The 26,766-nt window shown below is 37.8% G+C and overlaps 1 protein-coding gene across 1 annotated transcript in view; it reads right to left on the reverse strand.

Moving 5' to 3' along the window:
* Positions 1-26,766, reverse strand: part of LOC149842606 (uncharacterized) — a 70,551-nt gene that overhangs the window by 35,601 nt on the left and 8,184 nt on the right. Inside the window, exons 2-8 of the mRNA XM_090001513.1 lie at positions 25,807-25,925; positions 25,594-25,700; positions 25,389-25,476; positions 24,189-25,263; positions 24,032-24,086; positions 23,856-23,937; positions 23,278-23,358 (exon numbers count right to left, since the gene is read on the reverse strand). Of these exons, the coding sequence (XP_089857639.1) occupies positions 23,278-23,358; positions 23,856-23,937; positions 24,032-24,086; positions 24,189-25,263; positions 25,389-25,476; positions 25,594-25,700; positions 25,807-25,925 (1,607 nt within the window). The remainder of the gene's footprint in view (positions 1-23,277; positions 23,359-23,855; positions 23,938-24,031; positions 24,087-24,188; positions 25,264-25,388; positions 25,477-25,593; positions 25,701-25,806; positions 25,926-26,766) is intronic.

Consider the following 26,766-nt stretch of genomic DNA (forward strand, 5'->3'; position numbering starts at 1 on the left):
GCCGTTGATTTTTGGAGCACGAAAAAATCCTGTACAGAAGCTAGATTCCAGTGATTTAAAAGTCGTTCTCCACCAAATAGACAATGTAGATCACATCTATAAGGTTAGATTCACTTAAAAAGACACGAGAAGCAAGATATTTCTCGTTTCAACTCATTGATACCATATACTCATCCACACCAGAGACTTATCCTATATATATGGTTAATATTGGCTACTAATGAAGGTACAAAACTAATTAGAAATCACTCTTTTCTTCAAAATTTCCAATTTTTTGTAGATTAAATGTTACAGATGTGATCTACATGGTTTGTTTAGTGGGAAACTTGTTTTGAATCATGTGATTAGGACAACTAATTAGGTTTTTAAATGGGTCCAAAAATTAACGGCCCACAATGTGCCCAAATTTCATAACTCAAAAGATCACATTTTACATCAGAAAAGCATGATCCAAGGCTTGATCCTTAGCAAACAAACTATGTTGAACACATCTACGTGGTTAGATTGAGTCTATACAACTTGCACCTATGATTTCTAGCTCATTAGTTTTGTACCTTCATTAGTAGCCAATATTTACCCATATATATATATATATATATATATATATATATATATATATATATATATATATATATATATATATATATATATATATATATATATATTAGGGTGTATCATCAAACCCCATTTTGTCTTACACAAATCGGACAAATTTGTGTCGCTGATTGCACGCACGATCAGTGGTGCAAATTTTTTGTGTGCTATAAAGCGCTTTAGCAGCAGTCTTGACCACCGCTAAAGACCTTGGCAGAAATTTTTTTTACATGCGTCGTTCGACGATACGCTTGTATATATGTATATATATTACTACTTAAAGATGGATGAGGGGTATTGGTGCACAAAAAAGCTTTGTTTCAGAAACTTTTCAAAACGAACAGGTTATTGTTGGATTAAGATGTCTTTTTCAGAAATATTTTAAAATTTTCTGGTAATGTCCTTGTCACGCACATGAGAGAGAGAGAGAGAGAGAGTAAAATGGGGAACGTCCATAAACTTGAGAGAGTAAAATAGGAAATTTATTATCCATAAATTAATAAAACTCCTTAAAGTTAGGAGAGAGAGTAGGAAACATCCTTAAGAAGAAGAAGAAGAGAGAGAGAGAGAGAGAGAGAATTGAAAGGAAACAACCTTAAAATGAGAGAGAGAAAGAGAATTTGATCTTGGATTTGACAAGTGTATATATATATACATGTGTGTGTGTGTCGTAGCATTCGCTACCCTCGTGGGTAAGGAATCCCTTAGTTGGAACTTAGGGGGAGGTTGTTTTGACCAAATCTGACCTCATGGATGTTTCAACATGGTCAAAATAGTAGGAAACGAGCCTTGGATCATAGTTTTTCAACGTAAAAGTATGCTTTTTTATGTTTGAAAACTTGACACATGAGAGCATGCAAATGAATGATAGGAAACATACTATGTCACATGGGTGCGAGTGCGGGTGCGGCACTTTAAAAAACCTTGGGTGCAGGGGTGCGGCGGGGAAAAAATGTAAAAATTATATATATATTATAACATATAATTTTCAAGTTTTATCAGTTAACATTGCTTATATATGGAAATTGTAAATTATATATATATATATATGTAAAAAAAAATTGTTGGTAGGGGAGGGGACGAGCCCCTCCCTGCGCTCTCTGTGTGTAGGGGAGGGGCTGAGCCCCCTCCCTGTCCTCCCTCTTTGAGCAAGGGAGGGGTCGAGCCTCCTCCCTGCACTCTCTATTGGCAGGGGAGGGGTCGAGCCCCCTCCCTGCGCTCCTTGTTGGCAGGGGAGGGCCTTACCTTGTTTGAAGCTTCAACTGGCAACGATGGTGGTTTCTTATTCACGTTGGAGCGCACTACATTGCCAATGGAGTCCAGTCGTACAACAATAGAGATCCACACGACCAGCAATGAAGGTCGACCCTCACAATGGAAGAGAAGGAGGAATAGGAAATGTTGAGAGAGAGAGAGAGAGAGAGATGGGTCGTCTAGTGTAGCTCCCCATCATAACTTCCTCATTTAATTCCCCCCCCCCCCCTTCTTAGGAGAGTTTCAAATTCTCAACTCTCCACCCCCATCCCACGTTTTTTTGAGGGTGCAAAGCATTTCCTAAATTGCCCCCTCTTCCCTTCAGCAAAAGTTTCTCTAACTACCTTTGTTGATTGCTTTAGTGGTACCCCTACCTCATTTGGAGGGATTTCCCATGTTTCTTGGAAAAGGGGAAGCAAAAAGGCCAACTCCCACACATTTATAGTGGGAGAGGGTTTAGGAGGTAGGGGTTTAACTAACCCACAATTTTTTTTTTCCTTTTTTTTTAAACAAGCAAAAAGATTTAGTTAACTAGTGCAAAAAAAACTCCGTGCACAAGGGGTTTTGAACCAAGGTCTTCCACCTAAGGGGTAACGAACCCCACCACTTACGATATGTTGATTTTCGTTGCAAAGTGTGCAAATTAAATTATATTTAACCCTTTCAGTTTCGTTCCAGATTTCATGAAAAAAAACCTCCCTGTGCTCTCTGTGTGCAGGGGAGGGACCGATCCCTCTCCCTGTGCCCTCTTTGTGCAGGGGAGTGGGCGAAGAGGAGAGGAGGAGAGCAAAGGGAGTCGGAGAGGAGAGAGCGTATCTGAGGAGAGCAGAGGCGGAGCGGTCGACGGCGGTGTCGGGGTCCGGCGGAGGCTTCAGGAGGAGAGGGAGGATTAGGGCCAGCGTATTTCATCGAGCGTAATTTTTTTTTAAGTCTAAAAATTAGACATAAATGACCCTAGGTGCGTTGACCACACCCAAGGTCAGGTTGACTGCACCGGGTGCCGCACCCGCGTCGACGCGGGTGCGGCACCCAGTTTGCCGAGTCCCTGTGACATAGGAAACATATTAAATTCATTTACTACCAAACTTCACAGTAATCAATATATATATATCCAATCATACCCGATAAGGGTATTCCTGTAATTCTGCCCAATAGGGGCAGTGTAGTCATTTTTATATTTTTCTTCTTTTCTTATTTTTCCTTTTTCTTTCTTTTATTTTTGTTTTTCTTTTTATGAAATGCATTTAATGCATTCACATTGGGGGTCCCAGAGACACCTTGTTGGGCCTCCCAATGTGGTCTCTCTCTTTCTTTTCTCCCTCTCTCTCACTACTCCTTGCCTATAAATAAGTGGGGTCTCCTCCTTTGTAAAGCATGGCTTCTTGAAGCCCTTTCTTGCATTTATAAGATTTTATGTTTGCAAGCCATTGTTGGCTTTTGTGTATGTCCATTTTGGACTTGTTCTTTGCTTTCTATGTGTGAATGTCCATTATAGGACATTGTATTTATTTTCGCATATTTCATTACATGGTATCAGCGCAAGGTGTATGTTCTTGATTTTTAATATAGCTAGTTAACTAGTTATAATTTTCATATTGTATTTCTCTCTTGGTTTGTCTTCTTGAGATTAAAATGGAAGGAGAACAAAAGATTGATCTCTCCTTCAAACTTAATGGTAGCAACTACATGATATGGGTCGCCGCCATGGAAAACAACCTCAAGGGTAAAAAGCTTTGGGGATATGTCATGGGCACTATTCCAGAACCGCAACTCCAACTTACCAAGATGAATGGTGATCAAGAAAAAGCACTTAAAGGAAATGCCCGCATAAAGGCTATTGAAGATCACCAATCTAAAGTTGAAGATTGGGAAAGCAAGCATGCAAAAATTCTTGCTTGGTTCATGAACAATGTGGAGCTCAAAATTTGCGCCAACATTGCTAAATTTCTAATGGCAAATGAAGCATGGTTCTTTATGAAAGGTATGTATACTCAAAAAGACCTTGCTCGTCAATTCTTTCTCCAAGAAAAAATACGTACTATTAAGCAAGGAGAAATGGGTGTAAGAGATTACTTTAGCACCCTTGGACCCTTATGGGATGAGCTATCCCTACTAGAACCAAAGTGGGTCTCTAGTCAAGATGTGGAACTAAGGAGAGAACAAATGGAAAAAGAAAAAATTTTCCAATTTCTACATGGGCTTAGGCCCGAATATAAACAAGTTAGATCATCCCTACTTCATAGATCTAAGCCTATTCCTTTGGAAGATGTCATAACCGAAATATGCCAAGAAGAAACTCGTCTTGGCATAATTAAGGGAGGAGATAAAGTTTTGACCATGTCTAAACCCGGCAATCATGTGAAAGCTTATAAGCCTCCACACTTTGGGAGGCAAAATAATTATAATGGCAACTATAGAAAAGTCATTTGCCATCATTGCCAAGAACCGGGTCATATAAGACCTAATTGCCCTAAGCTAAATGAAGCCCCAAAAGGTAAGGTTGTCTCAGTTGAAGAAATTATACAAAAGAAGAAGCATCCCATCAAAGGGAAGGAGTCCTTCTCTCTTGCTCAACTATCGGAGGCACTTCAAATTCTACTCAAATCGCCATCAACTTCAGGTGTCATCATAGCTTCTTCTTCTCCTCCAAGTATGTCCTCTTGGATTCTTGATTCTTGAGCTTCCTTTCATATGACCCCACTTGAAAATGGGCTATCCAATTTTTGTAATATCTCTAAAAACTCTTATGTTTCAATCGTCGATGGTACATCTTTACACGTAAAAAGTTTTGGAACTTTAAATTTTTTCAAAGATTTCTTTGTGTCAAACGTAAGAGTGGTACCTCAACTTAATTTAAATCTCCTTTCTGTTTCTCAAATATGTTATCATGGATGTGAAATCTCCTTCTCAACTAAGGATTGCTCTATACAAGATCTCTAGTCCGGAAAGCAGATTGGGCAAGGCCATAGGAGGGGAGATCTCTATTACATGAGCAACTTGAAACTTCTTACTAACTCTTTTTGTAATCATGTCTAAGATAAAAATATTAAAACTTGACACCAAAGACTTGGACATCCAAGTTTCTCAAAAATGTACTCCTTTCCTTTTGGAAAAAAAATTGTAATGAGAAACTTTTTGTTTGCACGAATTGTATTTTTGGGAAAACGAAATCCACTCCTTTTCCAAATATAACTTTTGTATCCAAAAGACCTTTTGAGTTAGTTCATTCGGACGTATGGGGCCCTTCTTTGGTCATATCGAAAGGAGGATACTCCTATTATGTTACTTTCATTGATGACTACACTAGATATGTGTGGATCTATTTTCTTAATTTAAAATCTGAAGTCTTTGTCTTCTTCAAGAAATTTCATATGATAGTCAAAAATCAATTTTCAAGTAATATCTCTACTCTTAGATCTGATTCGGGTGGAGAGTATCTATCAAATGAATTTCAAAATTTGTCATCAAAGATCATGTCCTAGGACTCCTCGACAAAACGGTCTAGCCAAAAGAAAGCATAAACACATTTTGGAAACCACCAGGACACTTCTTATTTTCAAAGAAATTCCAAAAAGTTATTGGACCGAAGCCGCTTTAACATCAACTTACTTGATAAATAGAATGATATCTTCATCCTTACAAAATACATCTCTAAATAAAAAATTATATGAAAGAACACCCGATTTCAATAGATTAAGAATTTTTGGGTGTAAATGTTTTGTTTTTACACATAAAAAGGATAAATTATCTCTTAAAGCTATTGAATGTGTTTTCTTAGGATATGGAGAAAATCAAAAGGGCTTTAGATACTTCGACATTAAAAATAACAAACTATATGTCTCTAAAGATGTAATCGTTTTAGAAAATGAAAATAGTTTTGAGAAAACTAAAGATATTGATGAAAGTGAATATGCTTTCTTATTTGATCTTCTCCCTCAAGAAGATGTGACTCCTCAAGAAGAGGAAATTTCTAATGATTTGTTGAATAACCTAGAGGATATTCCTCTTAACAATGTTGAAAATGAAAGTGATAAACCAATTCAAACCTATGTTAGGCGTGGTCAACAAGTTCCCATGAGTGCCTTAGAAAAATACTCTCAAGGTTCCAACATAAAAGAAACCTTTAAGAAGATCCGGCCGAATCTCCAATCCTCCTAATAGGCTTGTTTCCTATGAGTCTCTAACACCAAAGTATAGAGTGTGTCTAATTGTATTACACTCTTTTCATGAACCGTCACATTATAATGAAGCCAAAAACATTTTCCAGTGGGTTGAAGCCATGAACTTAGAACTTAGTGTCCTTGAGAAGGCAAAAACTTGGGAAATAACCTCATTACCCACTGGAAAGAAATCTATTGGATGTAAATGGGTCTTCAAAATTAAAACTAAAAGTGATGGGTCATTAGAACGCTATAAAGCCTAGTTGGTAGCCAAGGGATACGCTCAAGAATACGATATAGACTATGAAGAAACCTTCGCTCACGTAGCTAGGATGACTAGTGTTAGGACTCTTATTGCGGTTGCGTCAGTTAAAAAATGACCTATTTATCAATTAGATGTTAAGAATGCATTCCTAAATGGTGAATTAAATAAAGAGGTCTACATGGATCCTCCACCCGGAGTATGTATTGGTGAAAATAAAATTCTAAAACTTAAAAAGGCATTATATGGTTTAAAGCAAGCTCCAAAGGCTTGGCATGATAGATTTAGCAATGTAATGACAAGTTTAAATTTTCGTCCATGTTATACTGACACTGCTTTATTTGTGAAAAGTGTAGGGTCTTCACTAGTTATTCTACTAGTTTATGTTGATGACATGATCTGTAATGAAATATGCGAAAGAATCCAAGAATGCTAAAGCATTCACTATGTACCACACGGACAAATGCAACAAGCATAAGAGAGAAAATCCACTAAGGGATATACGAAAGGCCTTATAAAAAGGCTACACACATGAAAAATAATATCACTATTATTGAAGAGGAGCTCTCAAGAGCAATACAACATACATGGGGGGTTCCCCCTATTTATAAGAAAAGGAGACCAAAGGGGCTCCCAATAGAGTCGTTGGGAGCCCCCAACGGTCACATATGTGACCGTTGGGGGCCCCAACGACTCCATTGTGGGGCCCCTTTTCGGTATCCAAAAAATACAATTTTAAAAATAAAAATAAAAATAAAAAATAGTAAAATAAGAGAAACAAAATAAGTACCCCTATGGGGTACTTTGTGAAATGACCATAATACCCCTATCGGGTATTATGGTATTATTACATATGTTTTAACACCCCCCCTCAAACTTTACGGGGGAATGACCGAAAGTTTGCCAAGAAGGAACAAGAAGCGAGGAGCAGTCAGGGCTTTGGTAAAGAAATCTGCAGGTTGATATTCTGAAGTGACATATGGCAGTGTAACTGTCCCATGAAGATATTCATCACGTACATAATAACAGTCCATCTCAATATGTTTAGTCCTTTCATGAAAGGTGTGGTTGCTGGCAATATAGATGGCACTTTTGTTGTCGCAACAAAGCTTCGAAGCACCGGTAATTTCGACTTCCATATCTTGAAGAAGACTTCGAAGCCACACAAGCTCCATTGTAGTGGTTGCCATAGCCCTGTATTCTGCTTCAGTAGAAGACAATGAGACTTTCTGTTGTTTCTTGCACCTCCAAGCAATTAGCGAATCTTCTAGAAACACACAAAAGCCAGTAGTTGAGATTCGATCATTTGGGTTTCCTCTCCAGTCAGCATCAGTATAAGCTAGTAAATCTAAGGAAGAGATTGAGGATAGGAATAGCCCTTTAGTCAAAGTATTTTTAATATATCGAATGATCCGGAGCACAGCACTCATATGCACAGATGTAGGAGCATGCTGAAATTGGCTTGCAGAGTGCACAGCATGAGCAATATCGGGCCTGGTGATAGTCAGATAGGTGAGGGAGCCTATGAGTTGCCTGTAGGGCGTAGGATCATCCAGCAGAACTCCATCCTCCAGTCGTAGTTTAGCATTGATAACCTCGGGAGTCTCCACCTTTTTATCATCTGAAATCCCAGATTTGGAACATATGTCTGCAGCAAGCTTCATCTGTGACAATATATACCCTCGAGGAGAGTATGCAACTTCTATACCAAGAAAGTACCTGAGAAAACCCAGATCAGACATATAAAAATTATGTTTTAACATATTTTTAACTTTAAGAATACCACTTTCATCATTGCCAGTGATGATCATATCATCAACATAAAGCAGAAGGATGATGATACTATTACCTGCATGTTTAACAAAAAGAGCAGTGTCAGTATAACATGAGTGAAATCCCAATTGTAACATGATAGCACTAAATCTATCATACCAAGCCTTAGGGGCTTGTTTAAGACCATATAAGGCTTTTAATAACCGAAGGGTTTGACCTTGGTTAACACTGATTCCCGGCGGAGGGTCCATGTATACTTCTTCATTCAACTGACCATTAAGAAAGGCATTTTTAACATCTAATTGGAATATAGGTCATTGCTTAGATGATGCTACCGCAATTAAAGTTCTAACGCTTGTCATGCGAGCCACGGGAGCAAAAGTCTCCTCATAATCGATGCCATATTCTTGTGAGTATTCCTTAGCAACTAATCTAGCTTTATAACGCTCTAGGGAACCATCACTTTTTGTTTTGACTTTGTAGACCCATCGACATCATATAGCTTTCTTATTTGGAGGAAGGTGAACTATTTCCCAAGTTTTAGCTTTATTTAAAGCATCTAGTTCAACTTTCATTGCTTCAACCCAATGAGGTATACTTTTTGCTTGATTATAATGGGAGGGTTCATAGTAAGAATGCAAGGCTATTAGACAAGCTCTATATTTAGGTGAAAGAGTTTCATATGAGACAAACCTATTAGGTGGAATTGATTCTCTAGAAGAACGCATAAGGGAGGTTTCTTCTAGGGGTTCATTAAGCCGCAAGAATTTTTCTAAAGCACTAATAGGTTGGGCTTCCTCACGCCGAGTGTATACTTGGAGATTGTCACCATTAGTTGGTAATACATCATTATCATGAGAATCATGAGTATTTTCTAAAACTTCCGGATGACTCAAAGAGTCATCATTTGAATCTTCTAAAAGATCATTGATAAACATATAATCAATTTCATTTGATTTTTCCAATATGTCAAATCCATTTTCATCTTCTAAAAAGGTTACATCTTTGGAGACAAATAACTTATTGTTTTTATGATCAAAGCATCTATAGCCTTTTTTATTTTCACCATATCCTAAAAATACACATTCTATTGCTTTAGGTGACAATTTATCTCTTTTATGTAAAAGAACAAAGCATTTACACCCAAAAATCCGAAGACGATTGTAGTCGGGTGTCATATTAAAAAGTTTTCATAAGGAGAGATATTATTCAATTTTGAAGATGGCATCCTATTGATTAAATAGGTGGAGGTTAACACGGCTTCGGCCCAAAAATTTTTAGGAATATTTTTAGAAATGAGTAAGGATCTAGTGGTTTCCAAAATATGCCTATGTTTTCTTTCTGCTAGACCGTTTTGTTGAGGAGTTCTTGGGCAAGATTTTTGATGACAAATGTCATGTTGTTTTAGATATGATTGAAAATCATTTGATAAGTACTCTCCACCCGAATCGGATCTAAGAATGGATATTTGACTTTGAAATTGATTTTGAATTTTTGCATGGAATTCTTTAAAGAAGTTAAAAACTTCCGATTTAAAGTTAAGAAAATAAATCCATACATATCTAGTATAATCATCAATAAAAGTAACATAATATGAATAACCACATTTAGATAGAACCGGAGATGGCCCCCAAACATCGGCATGCACCAATTCAAAAGGTCTTGTTGTCACAAAGGATCTAATAGGAAAAGGAGTAGACTTCATTTTGCCAAAAATGCAATCTTTGCAATTGATATCTTTTTCTTTACAAAACTTGTGTCCAAAAGGAAAAAGATACATTTTAGAGTAACTTGGATGTCCAAGCCTTTTATGCCAAGTTTCAATATTTTTGTCTTGGACATAAGTACAAAATGAGGTATTTGGAAGCATTAAATTATCCATAAAATAAAGGTCTCCCTTCCTATGGCCTTGCCCAATCCGTTTCCCGGACCGGAGATCCTGCACAAAGCACCCTTGGGATGAGAAAGATATTTCACATCCATGGTCGGCTATTTGAGAAACGGAAAAGAGGTTAAGATTTAATTTTGGAACTATTCTAACTTTTGGAACAAGGAAATTTTGAACATTTTTAGAATCAAGAGTTCCAACACCATTTATTTTGAGAAAGGTTCCATCGGCCGTAGAGACACAAGACATTTTTGAATTGGTGTGCACATTGGTTAATGCATTTTCATGAGGGGTCATGTGAAAAGAAGCTCCGGAATCTAAAATCCAAGAGTACGTACCGGGAGGTGATGATGAGGCAATTGCGGCACCGGAGGTGGAAGAAGTAGCCTTTAGAATTTGTTGGAGAGCTAAGGAAATTTGTCCAAGAGTATCTTGGAGATCCCCGTTCTTGCCATCATCTTCTTTGGTGGATGATTCTTCAACGGAAGCCACCTTTGGCTTGAATGCTCCATTTAACTTTGGGCAAACGGGTTTAATATGTCCCGGCTCATAACAATGATGACATATAATCATTTTTCTCCCACCACTCTCTTGCTTACCAAAATGAGGTGGTTTGTATGTTTTGACATGATTGCCGGGTTTAGATACAGCAAGAACTTCATCAATGCTTTTACCCATATTATGTCTAGTCTCTTCTTGAGTAATCTCGGCAATAGCCTCTTCTAAGGGAGGAAACGTGGATCTATGGAGGAGTGAGGATCTAACTTGTTCAAATTCGGGACGAAGCCCAAATAAAAATTGAAACAATCTATCTTGTTCCATTTGTTTTTGTCTTAGTACCACATCCTCCATAGATACTCATTTAGGCTCTAAAAGAGCCAATTCATCCCACAAAGGATTTAGAGCACTATAATAGTCTTGTATGCTCATGTCACCTTGTTTTGTGGTTCTCACTTTTTCTTGCAAAAAATAAGCTCTTGCAAGATCCTTTTGGGTAAACATACCCTTCATAAAAAACCAAGCTTCATTTGCCCGGCGGAATTTAGCAATATTTGCACATACCTTAAGTTCAACATTATTCATAAACCATGCTAGGATTTTTGCATGGTTACTCTCCCAATCTTCCATTTGATGATGATAGTCTTCAATAGCCTTGAGACGAGCATCGCCTTCAAGTGCTTTCTCTTGATCTTCTTCCATCTTTGTGAGCTTAAGTTGGGGTTCCGGAATGGTCCCCATTACATAACCCCAAAGCTTCTTCCCTTTGAGATTATTCTCCATTGCGGATGCCCACATCATGTAATTTTTCCCATTGAGCTTGAATGATAGATCGATCTTGACTTCCATTGCTACAAAATGGAGGTGAGAGAGAAAAAAAAAGTAGAGAGATACACGATTTTACCTTAGAAGATCGTATGGCTCTGATACCATGTAATGAAATATGCGGAAGAATCCAAGAATGCTAAAGCATTCACTATGTCCCACACGGACAAATGCAACAAGCATAAGAGAGAAAATCCACTAAGGGATATACGAAAGGCCTTATAAAAAGGCTACACACATGAAAAATAATATCACTATTATTGAAGAGGAGCTCTCAAGAGCAATACAACATACATGGGGGGTTCCCCCTATTTATAAGAAAAGGAGACCAAAGGGGCTCCCAATAGAGTCGTTGGGAGCCCCCAACGGTCACATATGTGACCGTTGGGGGCCCCAACGACTCCATTGTGGGGCCCCTTTTCGGTATCCAAAAAATACAATTTTAAAAATAAAAATAAAAATAAAAAATAGTAAAATAAGAGAAACAAAATAAGTACCCCTATGGGGTACTTTGTGAAATGACCATAATACCCCTATCGGGTATTATGGTATTATTACATATGTTTTAACAATGATCATCACTCTACAATGATATTAAAAAAGTTTTAAAAGAAAATTTTGACATGTCTGACCTTAGTTTCTTAAGATATTTTTTAGGTATTGAAGTAGCGTACTCTCCCCGAGGGTACATTCTCTCTCAGATGAAACTTGCTGCTGACATTTGTTCTAAGTCTGACATCTCAGATGATAAGAAAACAGAAACCCTTGAGGTTATCAATGCAAACTTGAGGTTGAAAGATGGAACACTTCTCGAGAATCCTACTCCCTACCGCCAACTTGTTGGGTCTCTAACATACTTATCCATCACTCGGCCAGACATAGCTCATGTTGTTCACTCAGTCAGTCGGTTTCAACATGCACCTACAACTGTGCACATGAGTGCAGTCTTAAGAATAGTCAGATACATTAAAAACACCATAACTAAGGGAGTTTTTCTTTCCTTTTCGTCATCACTTAATTTAATTGATTATACTTAGGGGTGGCAATTTCTGACACGACCCGCCAACCCGCTTCTTAGCCAGGTTCAGGTTTGGCTTAAACAGGTTCGTGTCGTAAACTGGTCAACCCGCCTAACCCGTTTACTAAATGGGTCGGGTTCGTGTTAGGGGTATGCCAACCTGTCAACCCGTTTAATAAACGGGTTAGGCGGGTCGGGTCAACCCGTTTACCCGAACCCGACTGCCAACCCACCCACTGACCCGCCCGCTAACCCGCCAACCCGTAAACTTTTCAATGTAAAACCCTGAACCCGACCCGCTAACCCGCCAACCTGCCCGCTAACCTGACCCGACCCGACCCGTTTATTAAACGGGTTAACCATGTCGTGTCGGGTTACCCGTTTAATAAATGGGTCGGGTTCGTGTTTGCCACAGCCGACCCGTTTAATAAACGGGTCGGATTCGTGTTGAGGTATGCTGACCCGCCGACACGACCCGCCAGCCCGACCCGATTGCCACCCCTACTTATACTGATGTTGATTGGGGAAGAAATCTCAATGATAGAGTCTCAACTACTGGTTTTTGTGTTTTCTTAGGTGACTGTGATTTTCTGGAGATGCAAGAAGCAGCACAAAGTATCATTGTCCTCAACAGAAGCGGAGTATCGTGCAATGGCCACTACAACCATGGAGCTTGTGTGGCTTAGAAGTCTCCTCAGTGATGTGGGCATAGTCATCTCTACTCCTTCAAAGATGTGTTGTGACAACAAAAGCGCAATTTATATCGCAAGCAATCACACCTTCCATGAGTGTACTAAACACATTGAGATGGACTGCCACTATGTTCGTGATGAATACCTAAGTGGAACCATAGCACTACCTTACTTTACATCCGAGTACCAGTTGGCGGACTTCTTCACTGAAGCTCTTGTTGCTCCTCGTTTTATGTTCCTTCTCAACAAGCTTTTGGTTATATCCCCGTAAAGCTTGAGGGAGGGTGTTAAAATACATGTAATCAATATATATAGTATATATATGTATATCCAATCATACCCGATAAGGGCATTCCTGTAATTCTGCCCAATAGGGGCATTGTAGTCATTTTCATATTTTTTCTTCTTTTCTTATTTTTCCTTTTTCTTTCTTTCATTTTTTGTTTTTCTTTTTATGAAATGCATTTAATGCATTCACATTGGGGTCCCAACTAAGAGTCGTTGGGCCCCCAATGGTCACAATTGTGACCGTTGGGAGCCCAACGACACCTTGTTGAGCCTCCCAATGTGGTCTCTCTCTCTTTCTTTTCTCCCTTTCTCTCACTACTCTTTGCAAGCCATTGTTGGCTTTTGTGTATGTCCATTTTGGACTTGTTCTTTGCTTTCTATATGTGAATATCCATTGTAGGACATTGTATTTATTTTCGCATATTTCATTACAATTGATTCACTGCTCTGCTTGTTCTCTATCATTTTTTGCTTAGCATCCAAACTCATTTCCATGGATCCCATTTCCTAGTGCTTCATTCCCATGAAAAAGGAGTTAATGATGCAGCAGGGGAAATTGAGGTACTCATCAACCGACAATTTAGCAAAAAAAAAGGTGACTAGAGGCAGAGTAGGTTGCAAAGAGGTACCTAACAATGGAAGACCAAATGCTAACTGGAAGGAACTTGTCACGTAAACAAGAAAAGTAAGGAAACATGGTGTTGGAAGCTATCAGAAACTGTATAACTGGGTAGAGCCACTTAGGCTCTGATTATCCAGTAGTCTATACTTGATGGGAAGTACAAGGTCAAAGGATTTCTGGAGATGGAAATGTCAATAGGACCAGCATCCAAGCATACTCAACTTAGATTTAGAAAAACCTAGAAGTTCATAAAAAGGAGGATTCTTGTGGTACAGGAACAATTCATTGAGAGAAGTATGTGTAACAGTCAGGCCTAGTTATATTCCTCAAAGTAATACCTCTTGCACCAGTACAATATACTGCAATTGGTGCTTTCTGGGAGTGGATTTAAATGGTTCTGGTTACTTTCTTCAAAGAAATTTGATGCCTATTACCTTAGTTATCAAAGGCGGTGCCTAGGCAGCCTAGGCACAGCCCCATGTTAAAATGTACAACTGTACATATATATAATAATATTATTATATACATAAATATATTTTTCATTTCTTTCTTTTCTGTAACTTTTTTCCTTTATTTTTATTTTTTGTCTTTATGTCATCTAGTTCAGTTTGAACTAGAATGACTGTTGCTAGTCAAGTCCTGTCCAGACTTGACTAGCAATAGAGCTGTTGGACACAGTCCAACAGCTCTATTGAGTCCTCCTCTTTCAGCTGTGTATATAAAGGGGTGCAGCCCCTCTTGTATTCTATTCCAATGTTTCTTAAGCAATTGGTTTTTCATATCAATAAAGAATACCTTTTTATTTTTATTTTGTTTCCAGTTATACCCTTTTTTAAGGGTTATGCTTGCGGGTGCGGGGATTCGGCACTTCCAAAAAACCCGGGTGCGGGGGTGCGGCAGGGGCAAAAATGTAAATATAAATATATATATATATCATGTATAGTGTATATGTATGAATGTATGGTAGCTGTTAAGGTCCATGACATTTATGCATGTTAGCACGTTCACCACAATTTTATGCCCCTAACAAATTTAAAAATTGATATGGTGATTAGGTGTATTAATTGTCACAATTATGGACATTTTAGTAATTTTTATTAGGAAAACATATTAATAATTGTGCATTTTGAATGTACAGCTAATAAGTATGTAACTTATTTTTACACAAAGTTGCAAAAATAGCTGCTGGTGTCCATTAATGCATGGAACCACCAAGTCATTTTTAAATTTCAAGGGTGTATTTTATGGTCATGTGTTAACACCTGCAGATGGCTATGGAAGTCAACACACTTATTAACTTCCTAGACTGATCCCTCTTCATGAGAAGTCTTTTGTTTTATGTTTGCAGAGGCATTGACTTTTTTTAGATGTATATCTGAATGTGTGCCCAACTTGCTTTTTACCATTTTTTTATCTTATACGGTTGTCCCCAAAGATGAAAGTGATGAGTGGTGGAGCCTGATTCATTGTTTTTGCCCTTGCAGGAAGGGGGGTTCGGGGGCTCCCATTTCATAGGGCAAAAAAAAATTTGAAAAAAATCCAAAAAAAATGGACAAAAATGACCCTAGGTGCGGTCAACGCACCCAGGGTCGGGTTGACCGCACCCGGTGCCGCACCCGCATCGACGCAGGTGCAGCACCCTGCTAGCCGAATCCCTGTGACATAGGTTATGCTTTAGTGTCATTCATGACACTTTCCCTCGTGAATCTAAGCTCGTGTTTCGAAGATCCCTATTTCGTTTCAGGTATCAGAGCCGCGGAAGTACTAAATCGTGAGGAAAAGCTGTCTCAGTTTCCGTGCCCATTTGCAAAAGTGTTTGCAACTTGAAGAGAAGTGTTTTATCACTCCATTGGGGAAGATTACACATCTTGTTGTACTGTATTTTCTTCTTTATTTTTCATTTCTCTTCTTGTTTCTCTTCTATCCTTATTCCTTCTCTCCTTGTAATCAATGGATGACAATGATAAAGTCACCATCATGCCTATAAAACTAAGCGATACGAACTGTGTAACATGGGCTTCAATCATGAAGCACCATATATGGGGAAAACGCCTACGGGGGATTCTGGATGGTTCTGATTCAGAACCTAAGTTATCTCTTACTAAAAAGGAGGGAGATAAAGAGGTCTCTCTATCGGAAGAAGAGAAAATCAAGGCTCTTGCCTCATACGAGAAGAGATGGAAAGAATGGAGAATATCTCATACGAAGATAATGTCATGGCTTATCCATAGCGTTGACATTAAAAAATGTTGAAGTCTTGCCAAATTTGATCATGCTGATAAGGCATGGGAATACCTTAAGAATACGTATTCCCTTAAAGATATTGCACACGTGTGCAACCTCCAAGAAAAAGTTCGAATGATGACACAAGAGACAAAACTATTCGTGAATATTACAATGGGTTGTCCGAACTTTGAGAAGAACTTTCCCTTTTAGAACCAAAGTGGCATTGTGTCGAAGACATCGAGCTTCGTCAGAAACAACTCGATGCTGAACATTTTTACCAGTTTATCACCAGATTAAGGCCAGAATTTGAAACCACTAAATCGGCCTTACTTCACCGGATAAAAAATTCTTCTATTGTTGAAACTATTGAAGAGTTAACAATGGAAGAAAATCGTCTCCGAAAAGATTCTTCAAAAATTGAAGATGATTTCGTTTTAGCTGTGTCTACACCAGGGAATCATGTTCGATCATATAGGCCTCCTCACTTTAACCGACAAAATGGTGACTATGATAAGAAGAAAGTTATTTGTCATCAGTGTCATGAAGCGGGACACTACAGGCTACAATGTCTCAAACTTAAGGAGCTGAGAGAAAAAAGATATGTAATTGCTGAATCATAGCCTAAAGATCAGGATGCACCAGTTTTCCTGGCCCAACTAATGAAGATTATTCAGCCTCTCATCAAAGGTGTCTCTTCCTCATCTGAAGCTTCAACCGGCGCAGCAGCCTCATCTTTTTCTGATCCAGGTAAAATTTCTTGGCTTCTTGACTCTGGTGCATCTTTTCATATGACCCTGAAACATCAAAGTCTATCCAAATGTGTTAAAAATAAAACAAGTGTGTCAAAGGTCTTTACTGCTGATGGAACTTCTCTTGAAATAGAAGGAATAGGAAATTTTGAAAAAAATTATAAAACAAATAAATTTTCTATTCCAGAAATTAGACATTTTCCCAAATTAAATTTAAATCTTTTATTTGTATCTCAAATTTCTGATTATGGGTGTAATATTTCATTTTCTTCTTATGGTTGTTGGGTACAGGAGTGTCAGTCAAGCAAGCAGATTGGGGAAGGCCATAGAGAAGGAGGCTTCTATTACATAGATTGTTTGAAAATGCCGAAGAAAGCTTTTTGTTATAATATTCAGAAAATAGAGTTGGAACTGTGGCATAAGAGACTTGGTCACCCACATATAGCGAAAATCCAACATTTTCCAAATCTAGGGAAATTTTGTAACTCTGAATCATTTGATTGTAAAGATTGTATTCTCGGCAAAATGAAAAGATTACCATTTCAGAACAGAACCTTTTTCTCTTCAAGACCACTTGAATTAATACACTAGGATGTTTGGGGTCCTGCACCAGTAATTTCTAAAGGAGGATTTGTTTACTATGTTATTTTTGTCGATGATTTCTCTCCACATACGTGGATTTACTTTCTCAAACATAAGTCTGAAGTATTTTCATACTTTCAAACTTTTCATAATATGGTTAAAAACAAGTTTCAAAATGATATTGTTATTTTTCGCACAGATTCAGGGGAAGAGTTTTTATCTACAGATTTTCAAAATTATCTTAAATTACATGGCATCACACATCAAAGATCTTGTCCTTATACACCTCAACAAAATGGACTGGCAGAACGAAAACATCGCCATATTATAGAAACTACTAGGACTTTATTAATAGCAAATCAAGTCTCGTAAGACTTTTTGGCAGAAGTTGCCTTAACTGCCACCTAGCTCATTAATAGGATGTCATCTTCTTCGTTACAAAATATCACTCCCATTGAAAAACTTATGAACATTTCTCTAGACTACTCTAGACTAAGAATATTTGGGTGCAAATGTTTCATATTTACTGACAAAAATAATAAACTTTTCCCTCGTGTGATTCCCTATGCCTTTTTAGGATATGCTGAAAATCAGAAAGGTTATAGATGTTTTGACTTCAAAAATAATAGACTATATGTGTCTATAAATGTTTCCTTTCTTGAAAAGGAGAGCTTCTTTGATTTTAGAAAATTAAAGAATTATTGATAAATATGACCTTGACTGTAACTTTGATGATGATCAAAGAATTATTGATCTTAATCATAATGTTGAAAATGAAGAAGTTCATAGGGATACTAGTATTCAATATTCTAGGCGACAAGAGTCTAATCCTCCATGTGCACTTGAAAAATATTCTAACATTCCAACTAGACAATCATCCCGAGTCTCAAGGCCTCCAGGAAAGTTTGTATCATACGAGTCCTCACCCACATATAGAGCAGTTATTGCATTAATTCACTCATATGAAGAACCATCCACATATTTTCAAGCAAAAAATGATATCAAATGGATAGAAGCCATGAAAGCTGAATTAGATGGAGTTGAAAAGGCTTCTACATGGACTATTCAAGATTTTCCTCCAGGAAAGAAAACTATAGGATGTCGATGGGTTTATAAAATTAAAACCAAGAGTGGTGGTACTCTTGAAAGATATAAATCCCGATTAATAGCCAAAGGTTATGCCCAAGAATATGGGATTGATTATGAAGAAACCTTTGCTCTGATGGCTCATATGACAATTGTCTGAACCTTAATTGCCTTAGCTTCTATCAAAAAATGGTCTATTTTTCAAATGGATGTCAAAAATGTCTTTTTAAATGGAAAGCTAGTTGAAGAAGTATACATAGAATCCCCTCCTGGTCTAAGTATTCCTAAGGGTAAAGTCATTTGCTTAGAAAAAACTCTTTATGGACTTAAATAAGCACTGAAAGTTTGGTATGATAAGTTTAGTCGTGTTATGATTGATATTGGTTTTCAATTCTGTTTAACTGACACTGTTTTGTTTATTAAGAATTTTGATGCATGGATCATTGTGTTTCTTCTCTATGTGAATGATATGATCATCACCGAAAGCGATAAACAGGGAGTTGAAACGATCAAAACACTTCTTAAATCTTATTTTGAAATGACTGATTTAGGCCTGTTGAGATATTTTTTAGGCATTGAAGTTGTTTATTCTCCTAGAGGATATTTATTATCTCAGACTAAATTTGCTTTTGATATTGTTTTCAGGTCTGGTATTACTGATGATGAGAAAGTCGACACTTCATAAGTTGTTAATGTTAAAATGAAGATTGATGATGGAGAACTTCTTGCAGACCCTACTCCTTACAGACAGCTTGTCGGGGCACTTTCCTATCTATCCATTACCAGACCAGATATAGCACATGTTGTTCACACAACAAGTCAATTTCAACATGCTCCTACTTTTGTTCATATGGGAGCAGTCATGCGTATTATCAGATACATCCAGTCCTCTCTTTCACGAGGACTTTTCTTATCTTTCTCCTCTTTTCTTGATTTAATTGCATATACTGATACTGATTGGGGAGGTGATCCTAATAACAGACACTCAACCACTGGTTTTTTTGTTTTTTTAAGGGAATCATTGATCTCGTGGAGGTGTAAAAAGCAGCAGAAGGTATCTCTCTCATCCACCGAAGCTGAATACAGAGCCATGGCAACCACGATCATGAAAGTAGTTTGGCTCCGACGACTGCTTGCTGACATGGGAGCTGAAGCAACAAAGGCTTCACAAATGTGTTGTAACAACAAAAATGCGATCTACATTGCAAGTAACAGAACATTCCACGAACGCACCAAACACATCGAAATGAATTGTCACTACGTCAAAGAGGAATATCTACACGGGATAATTGATCTGTCATATGTCACTTCAGAATATCAGTTAGTAGACTTCTTACAAAGCCTCTCGCTGCTCCCCGATTTCACTTTTTCTTAGACAAACTTTCGCTCATTGTACCGTAAGTTTGAGGGGAAGTGTTAAAATGTAAAACTGTACATATATATAATAATAATAATAATATTATATATATATAAATATATTTTTCATTTCTTTCTTTTCTTTAACTTTTTCCCTTTATTTTTATTTTTTGTCTTTATGTCATCTAGTTCAGTTTGAACTAGAATGACTGTTGTTAGTCAAGTCCTGTCCAGACTTGACTAGCAATAGAGTTGTTGGACACAGTCCAACAGCTCTATTTAGAGCCGTTGGACTGACTGTGTCCAACAACTCTATTGAGTCCTCCTCTTTCAATTGTGTATATAAAGGGGTTCAACCCCTCTTGTATTTTATTCCAATGTTTCTTAAGCAATTGGTTTTTCATATCAATAAAGAATACATTTTTATTTTTGTTTTGTTTTCAGTTATACCCTTTTTTAATTGTTATGCTTTAGTGTCACTCATGACACTTTCCCTCGTGAATCTAAGTTGGTGTTTCGAAGATCCCTATTTCATTTCACCCCACCGCCTGGACGACCAGGTTTAGGCGGTGGGCTATATAACTGCCTAGGCTTTTTTTAGAGCCAATGCTTTTCTTTTTTTGAAGATTTTTTTTTTTGAAGATATATCATTTGTTTTCTTCTTCAAGGAGGAGGAGACATGTTATTTGTCCATTGCTTGTATTAGGTCTATTGTTGAGAAGAAGAAGAAGACATATTATTTGTCTATTGCTTGTATTATATCTATTGTTGAGAAGAAGAATAAGAAGAGGAAGAAGAAGACTATATTTGTCTATTGCTTGTATTATATCTATTGTTGTTAATTTTTTTTGTATATATGACCGTTTTTTTTGTATTGTTCTTCACATTGGTAGTTGTATTGTTTGTTTATTCAATTGTTAATTTATTCTTAATTTGTTTGAGCAAGTTAAGGTTATGTAATATAATTGCTTTAGAGTGTCCAACAACATATTATTTGTCTATTGCTTATTGTTGATTGATTTTATGTTGTATAAATGTTTCTTATTATGTTTTTTTTTTTTAATTATTTGGGGTACTGCCTAGGCCCTGCCTAGGCCTTTTTAGGGGCTCACTACATAGGCTCCACCTAGCGCCTATAACAACTAAGGCTATTACTCGAACAATTGAAAATCAAAGACTTAATGATGCATGTCATTTTATATAAGATGGGAACAAAGCAACCTATCAACTGAAAAATACTTTGATGTCCATCCATAGAATAGGACTATTAGAAGTAAAGGGTTATTATTGTGCATCCGGAATTGTATAGCAAGAGAGGAAAAAAAAAAGATCGCCCACTAAGGCTGCCAACAAGGCCAGTCTTTCGCAAAAAACTTAGGCTTGATTTGTTTAGGCTCAGCCAATCTTGTCCTTTTACATAAATGGATTGAGCTCGAGCTTGAGGCCAGGCTCATTTGACTTAATTGAGATACACTTAAGCAGTGTTATGAGTTAAGCTCGAGCACATTTGATCAAGTCATCTAATATGTGTGTGGCTATGCAATTATTATTATTGTATCATAACAAAGTCTTTGTCTTCTCTGCCTAAAGCCAAACCGATGCCTCTTTGATCAATGAAACTCATTGCCTGGTGAGATCACTGAAGTGGTGGATTGGTCAGGGAAGGAGAGCCGCGAGAGACACCAATGACGATGAATGCAAAATAGCTCACATGGGTAATCCAAAATGCCCACAACGCTGCCAGGTGCCTCGCCTACATCGCTTCTGCAACTTGGAGCCGTGGCTTTACCATCAAATGTTGAATCTCCTCCTTCAGCAATGACGATAAAAAAGCAGACATTGAGAAGAAGCAATTCTACTCCTGCATCAAGGTATCCCACTTCCTTGCTATGCTGATGCTCAGGTTTGAGGGCATCGCCTTCTAAAAAAGGTGGCATTTCAGTGCCCCAGACTACACTTTTACCCCTTTGAAATACAAAGCCTTCTCCATTCTTCTTATTCCTTGATGAGGTATCCGCCATAGACTCCAATTTTACCCCTTCCTTGGAGATGAAAAACCTCCTCCATTCTTCATATTCCTTTATGAGGTATGCTTTTCCATCTTCCTTCATAGAGTTTAAGATTTTAGGATTAAGGTTAGGTAGGGCTTGTTTCTTTGTCCCCCATTCTCTATCTGTTTCTCTCTGCTTGGGACAAGCACTACTAGGTAGAATCTTGACCAGCCAAGCTTGTATTAGCCAAACCTGGGCTACTAAAGGCTCATGTGTAGCCCTATAGGCCCTATAGTATAGGGTACTAAGCTTTCTTAAACTGAGGAATGAAAAAGTCAACACCAATTATCCCTTATCCTAAGGGGGCGTTTGTTTCACGCTCATTTCATGTGAAACAGCTGAACTTCATATGAAAATGAGCAGTTTCTCAAGACAGTGAAACAAACACGCTTGGGGAGAGATTTTATGGGGCCCAGAGTCAACGAGGATGCCAATTTCCCACTGACCACTGGTTTCGTGCAAAAATGCATCCATACCTCCCCCCGGGGAATGATTTTGACATGAAATCGGCATGTGGAGCGAACCCTTACGCGTGCAGCTCTCATGCCTTGTCTCTATCACCATCGCCTTGCAGCCCTTCCTCCACCATGTAAGTTCTCCCTGCCTCTACAAATGTTATTTCTCTCTCTGTTTGGGTTGCAGAAAACCCCCTTTCTTGTCTGTTTTAGAGTTGCAGAAACCCCCTCTTTCTCTCTGTATCAAGGGATGAAAGAAACGATCTTTCTTTGTGTTGCAAAAATCCACTTTTTATCTCTGTTGGGATTGTACTTAACCCCCCATTTCTTCTCCGTTGGGCTGTAGAAAACCTGGCTGTGCATGCATAGCCGTTGTGAATGGGGTTATTCCATGTAGGAATTTACTTACCTCTTCACCATGAAACAATCACATCCAAAAATATTGTTTCCTGTGAAACCCATTTCGTATTATTTTACTTTTCCCCTTGAAATGAATTTCACATGAAACCCATTTCTCTATGTCGTGCCTGAAACAAATGCCCCCTAAATGGAGTTACTGTAAATTTTGAGTGTAATGCCCTATTTTTCACTTATACGACAATGGAATCAGCTTTAGGGCTTCAGCATTATGTTAGGAGTGTATTTTTTCTTTTGGTAAATATGGTTTTGCTTTTCAACTTGTGCCTGTAATTAGTCATCAATCTTCAGAGCTCTTACTATTTTACACTTTTCTGGCTTTCTTTTCCTTTATCGGTGCATATAAATATGTACTATAAACTTTGTTTGTGAAGCTCATACCTTGACACCTTAAGCCTTCAGAGCAGTGCATGGTGCACACAATAAAGCAGGAAAAGAAGAGGGGATTCAGAACCTTTTATGAATGAAACCATAAAATTACCTCGTTTAACTTTTCCCACACCAAATCAGGCTGGTTAATGTAACCCTGGTCGGTTGCTAACAAATAAAGTTGCCCTTCATGCTGCAAAAAGAGAAAAGCAAATTAGTCAAATTTGATAGTTAAGAAGGTCAGTTCTAATATGCAAAAGGCTACCACAGTTGCCCAAAAAGCCACAAAGAAATAGCGATGAAAATGGGTCAGATATAGATCAGGTCATGCTTGAACCAACACTGGATCTGACTTTTGACTAGTGGATCCAATTCTGCATTCTGATCTGTCTTGGATCTCACAGTAAAGTCCCCATTATGACTATGATACAAGTCCCTATGGTAGTGAGTCTGCTGAAAATAGGTAAAATCTATTACTTTCATATGGGAAAAGATAAATACATTGGGTTAGATTAGACATGATTCCGACTTGGATCAGACTAGACTTGACCATATCTGTTTGGAAGCCAATGCTGATTTAAACATAAACTACCTGGATCCAACATTATGGACAGATCTGACTCAAAGCTCTGACATATTTGCATCCCTATGAAGAATACAGGATCTATAATGAACGTGAGATGACTTTACCTTAAACATAGTGCTGAAATGGTTATTACGGAAAAAAACACAGAGCGTGTGTTCCTTCAGATGTTCCTGTAGGAAAAATAAGCTGCAAACAGGAACAACAAAAACTGTGAATTTAGGGGGGGAGCAGAAAAGAAAGAACACAACCAGATAATGTGGCATATATGAAATTAATATACCCGTATATAGTCAACTGGCTGGCATTATTTGACAAGAAATGTTGTATCAATTCTCCTGAAAAAAGATTAAAAGAATAAAAAATTATATCTTATGATGCCCAAAAACCAAACAAGATACAAGAACAAACAACAAAACAAATGACAGAATACCATTTACCTTCTCTTGCAGCCAGACTTACTGGCTCATTTCTATCAATGGGTTGGCTTCCGCAACAATCTTCTTTCTCTCTATCTGCTTGCTTGGCAAGTACCATTTCACCCTCATACATGGGTTCCTGATTTTCATATATAGAAAGTCCCGTATCTTGCACAAAGTCCTCACCTTCATATATTGGCTCATTACCATCTAAGCTAGAAGTTGTATCCACAGGCACATCAACAAGATCTCGTTCACCATCAGTAACAGAAAAGTCTGCAGTTGTATCTGCAGCAATGGAAGGAATATTGTTTCTGTATTTCTTGATGAATGGGTTTGAAGAATCTTCAGAGCCTGTCTGCAGAAACTCCTGCTCCCTTGTCAAGCTATATGTGTGACTCTCACATATATTGCTTGAAGGAGAGACACCTGATCCATCAGGGAAACAGAATGGCTCAACTTGATAGGATGTATTAGTTATGTCATTTTCTTCCAAACAACTAGATATCACATGACTTCCAGATGTCTGAACCATGCAGTTTGCAGATGCCTCCTTAGGTGATGAAATACTCGCCTCAGATGTAGATTCTGATGAAGATCCGCTGCTATTAGAAGCAGTAAATGTGGTGCATTCCTCACGTTTACCTTCCTCTGGCTCCAAAGGCCTATCACCCTCACCACCCTTATGCTCTTCTGAGAGTTTGGAAACTCCAACAGGTTCAAAACCTAAAACATGTGTATTCTCACTCATATTTGATGAAGGCAGTGCATTTGTATCAGGAGATAGACATCCTTCAACGGTAATTGAAACATCGTCTTTTGAGAGCTCCAAGACTTTCATAAGTTGTTCTACTTCTTCGGCATCTCCGCCTCTGCTTTGATGAAGAGAGACTGCAACAGGAGGATCTTCAAAAGATCTGACAGTTGAAAGGCATGGGGATGGAACTCCCAAAGTTGCAGTCGTTGCAGCAGCAAAATCTACATAATCCTCTTCAGAGTTTCTCTCATGCAGTATATTGCTTGCTTCAAGGGCCACAAGTTTCTCCATAAGGGTATTATACGAGTTTAATCCGATTACAGAGGCAGTATCAGCATCCTGATGAATAACAAAGCAAATTCATCAATGATCAGAAAAAAGAAAGTTATTCAGTCTTCTTAAAATCAAGATAAGATAGTAGTGAGAACTCTTATAAAGAGCAAACAGCTTGGAGAAAAGCATACCTGCGGATCAATTATCCAACCATGAACAAGGTCAATTTCCAGAAGATCAAATATGGCACAGACTGGTGTGAACTCAAAGTCACGTATGCTGAAAAAATGAATCAAATTTAGCCAATTCAACAGGTATCCCTTTTATGTAAGAAAAGATCCATGTTAGCATATAACAAAAGGCAATAAGGTATTGCAAAAAGAGAACAATGCGTACTTCCTGAAACAAACATTGACATCTATTCCAGTTGCAAGTGAAGGGACAAGGTCGATTGCATCTGTGATGTTCTGCAATTGATTTTTCACATATCCAGCATCTTTGCTCTGCACCAAATAACAATAAGGACCATTTCACAAATCCTAAATTTAGAATGCTCTAGTGAACCTGATAAACTGAAAAGGCACTAGCAAATTTTAAGAAAATGGCTACCTCAGAATTGCTGTTGGCATCAAGTAATCGTTCACCAACAAGATGGAGCAATCTCTGTTGCGAAATTTCAGGTGCATCCAAATTAAGGTTTAAATTGTTCCTCAGCGACAGGACATTGCCTGTTGCACATGTTAGAAAGAACATTAGCTGTTGCACATATATGACATACTCAGCAGAACAACTCCATGCATGCCTATCAAACACCCAAGAATCATAACCTCCCATTACTTAAAGATGGAGGATTCATCTGATGTTATGAACCGCCAACAAAGTTAGGAAAGCCTCTTCCTAACTCATTTTACAGGATCATGAATGAAAGATAACTTATAAAATTTAATCAATTTTGCACTTGCATTACTATTGACATAGTGAAAAAGTTATTTCTTTTTTGCTTCTCTGTGGACATGGATATGGTCGAGCTACGTATGTTTTGCACCTATTGTCTTTACGTGTTGCTTTTACCTTTTTTTGTGATTTTTATTTGCCAGATCATGACTCATGAAACATAGAGGTTATGCCAATTTAGTTGCATATGGTATCAAAGCCCCAAGGTCTTGAGGTTCCTACTGGCATGGTATTGGTTGTTGTGCAACAATATCCAAGATGACTTTTGCAAGTTCCTTCAAATTTGAAAAGTTTCAACTTTCAAGTCCAATAGACAGAATTTTGCAACTTGAAAATTGAAGATGCATGTCATTTTTGTTAAAATGTAAAACTGTACATATATGTATATATAATAATATTATATTATTATATATATATATAAATACATTTTTAATTTCTTTCTTTTCTGTATTTTTTTTCCTTTATTTTTATTTTTTTGTCTTTATGTCATCTAGTTCAGTTTGAACTAGAATGACTGTTGCTAGTCAAGTCCTGTCCTGACTTAACTAGCAATAGAGCTGTTGGACTGACACAGTCCAACAGCTCTTAATAGAGCTGTTGGACTGACACATTCCA

This window comes from Nuphar pumila, chromosome 3, assembly GCF_984573655.1.
Source record: "Nuphar pumila chromosome 3, dmNupPumi1.hap1.1, whole genome shotgun sequence".
Lineage (NCBI taxonomy): Eukaryota > Viridiplantae > Streptophyta > Magnoliopsida > Nymphaeales > Nymphaeaceae > Nuphar > Nuphar pumila.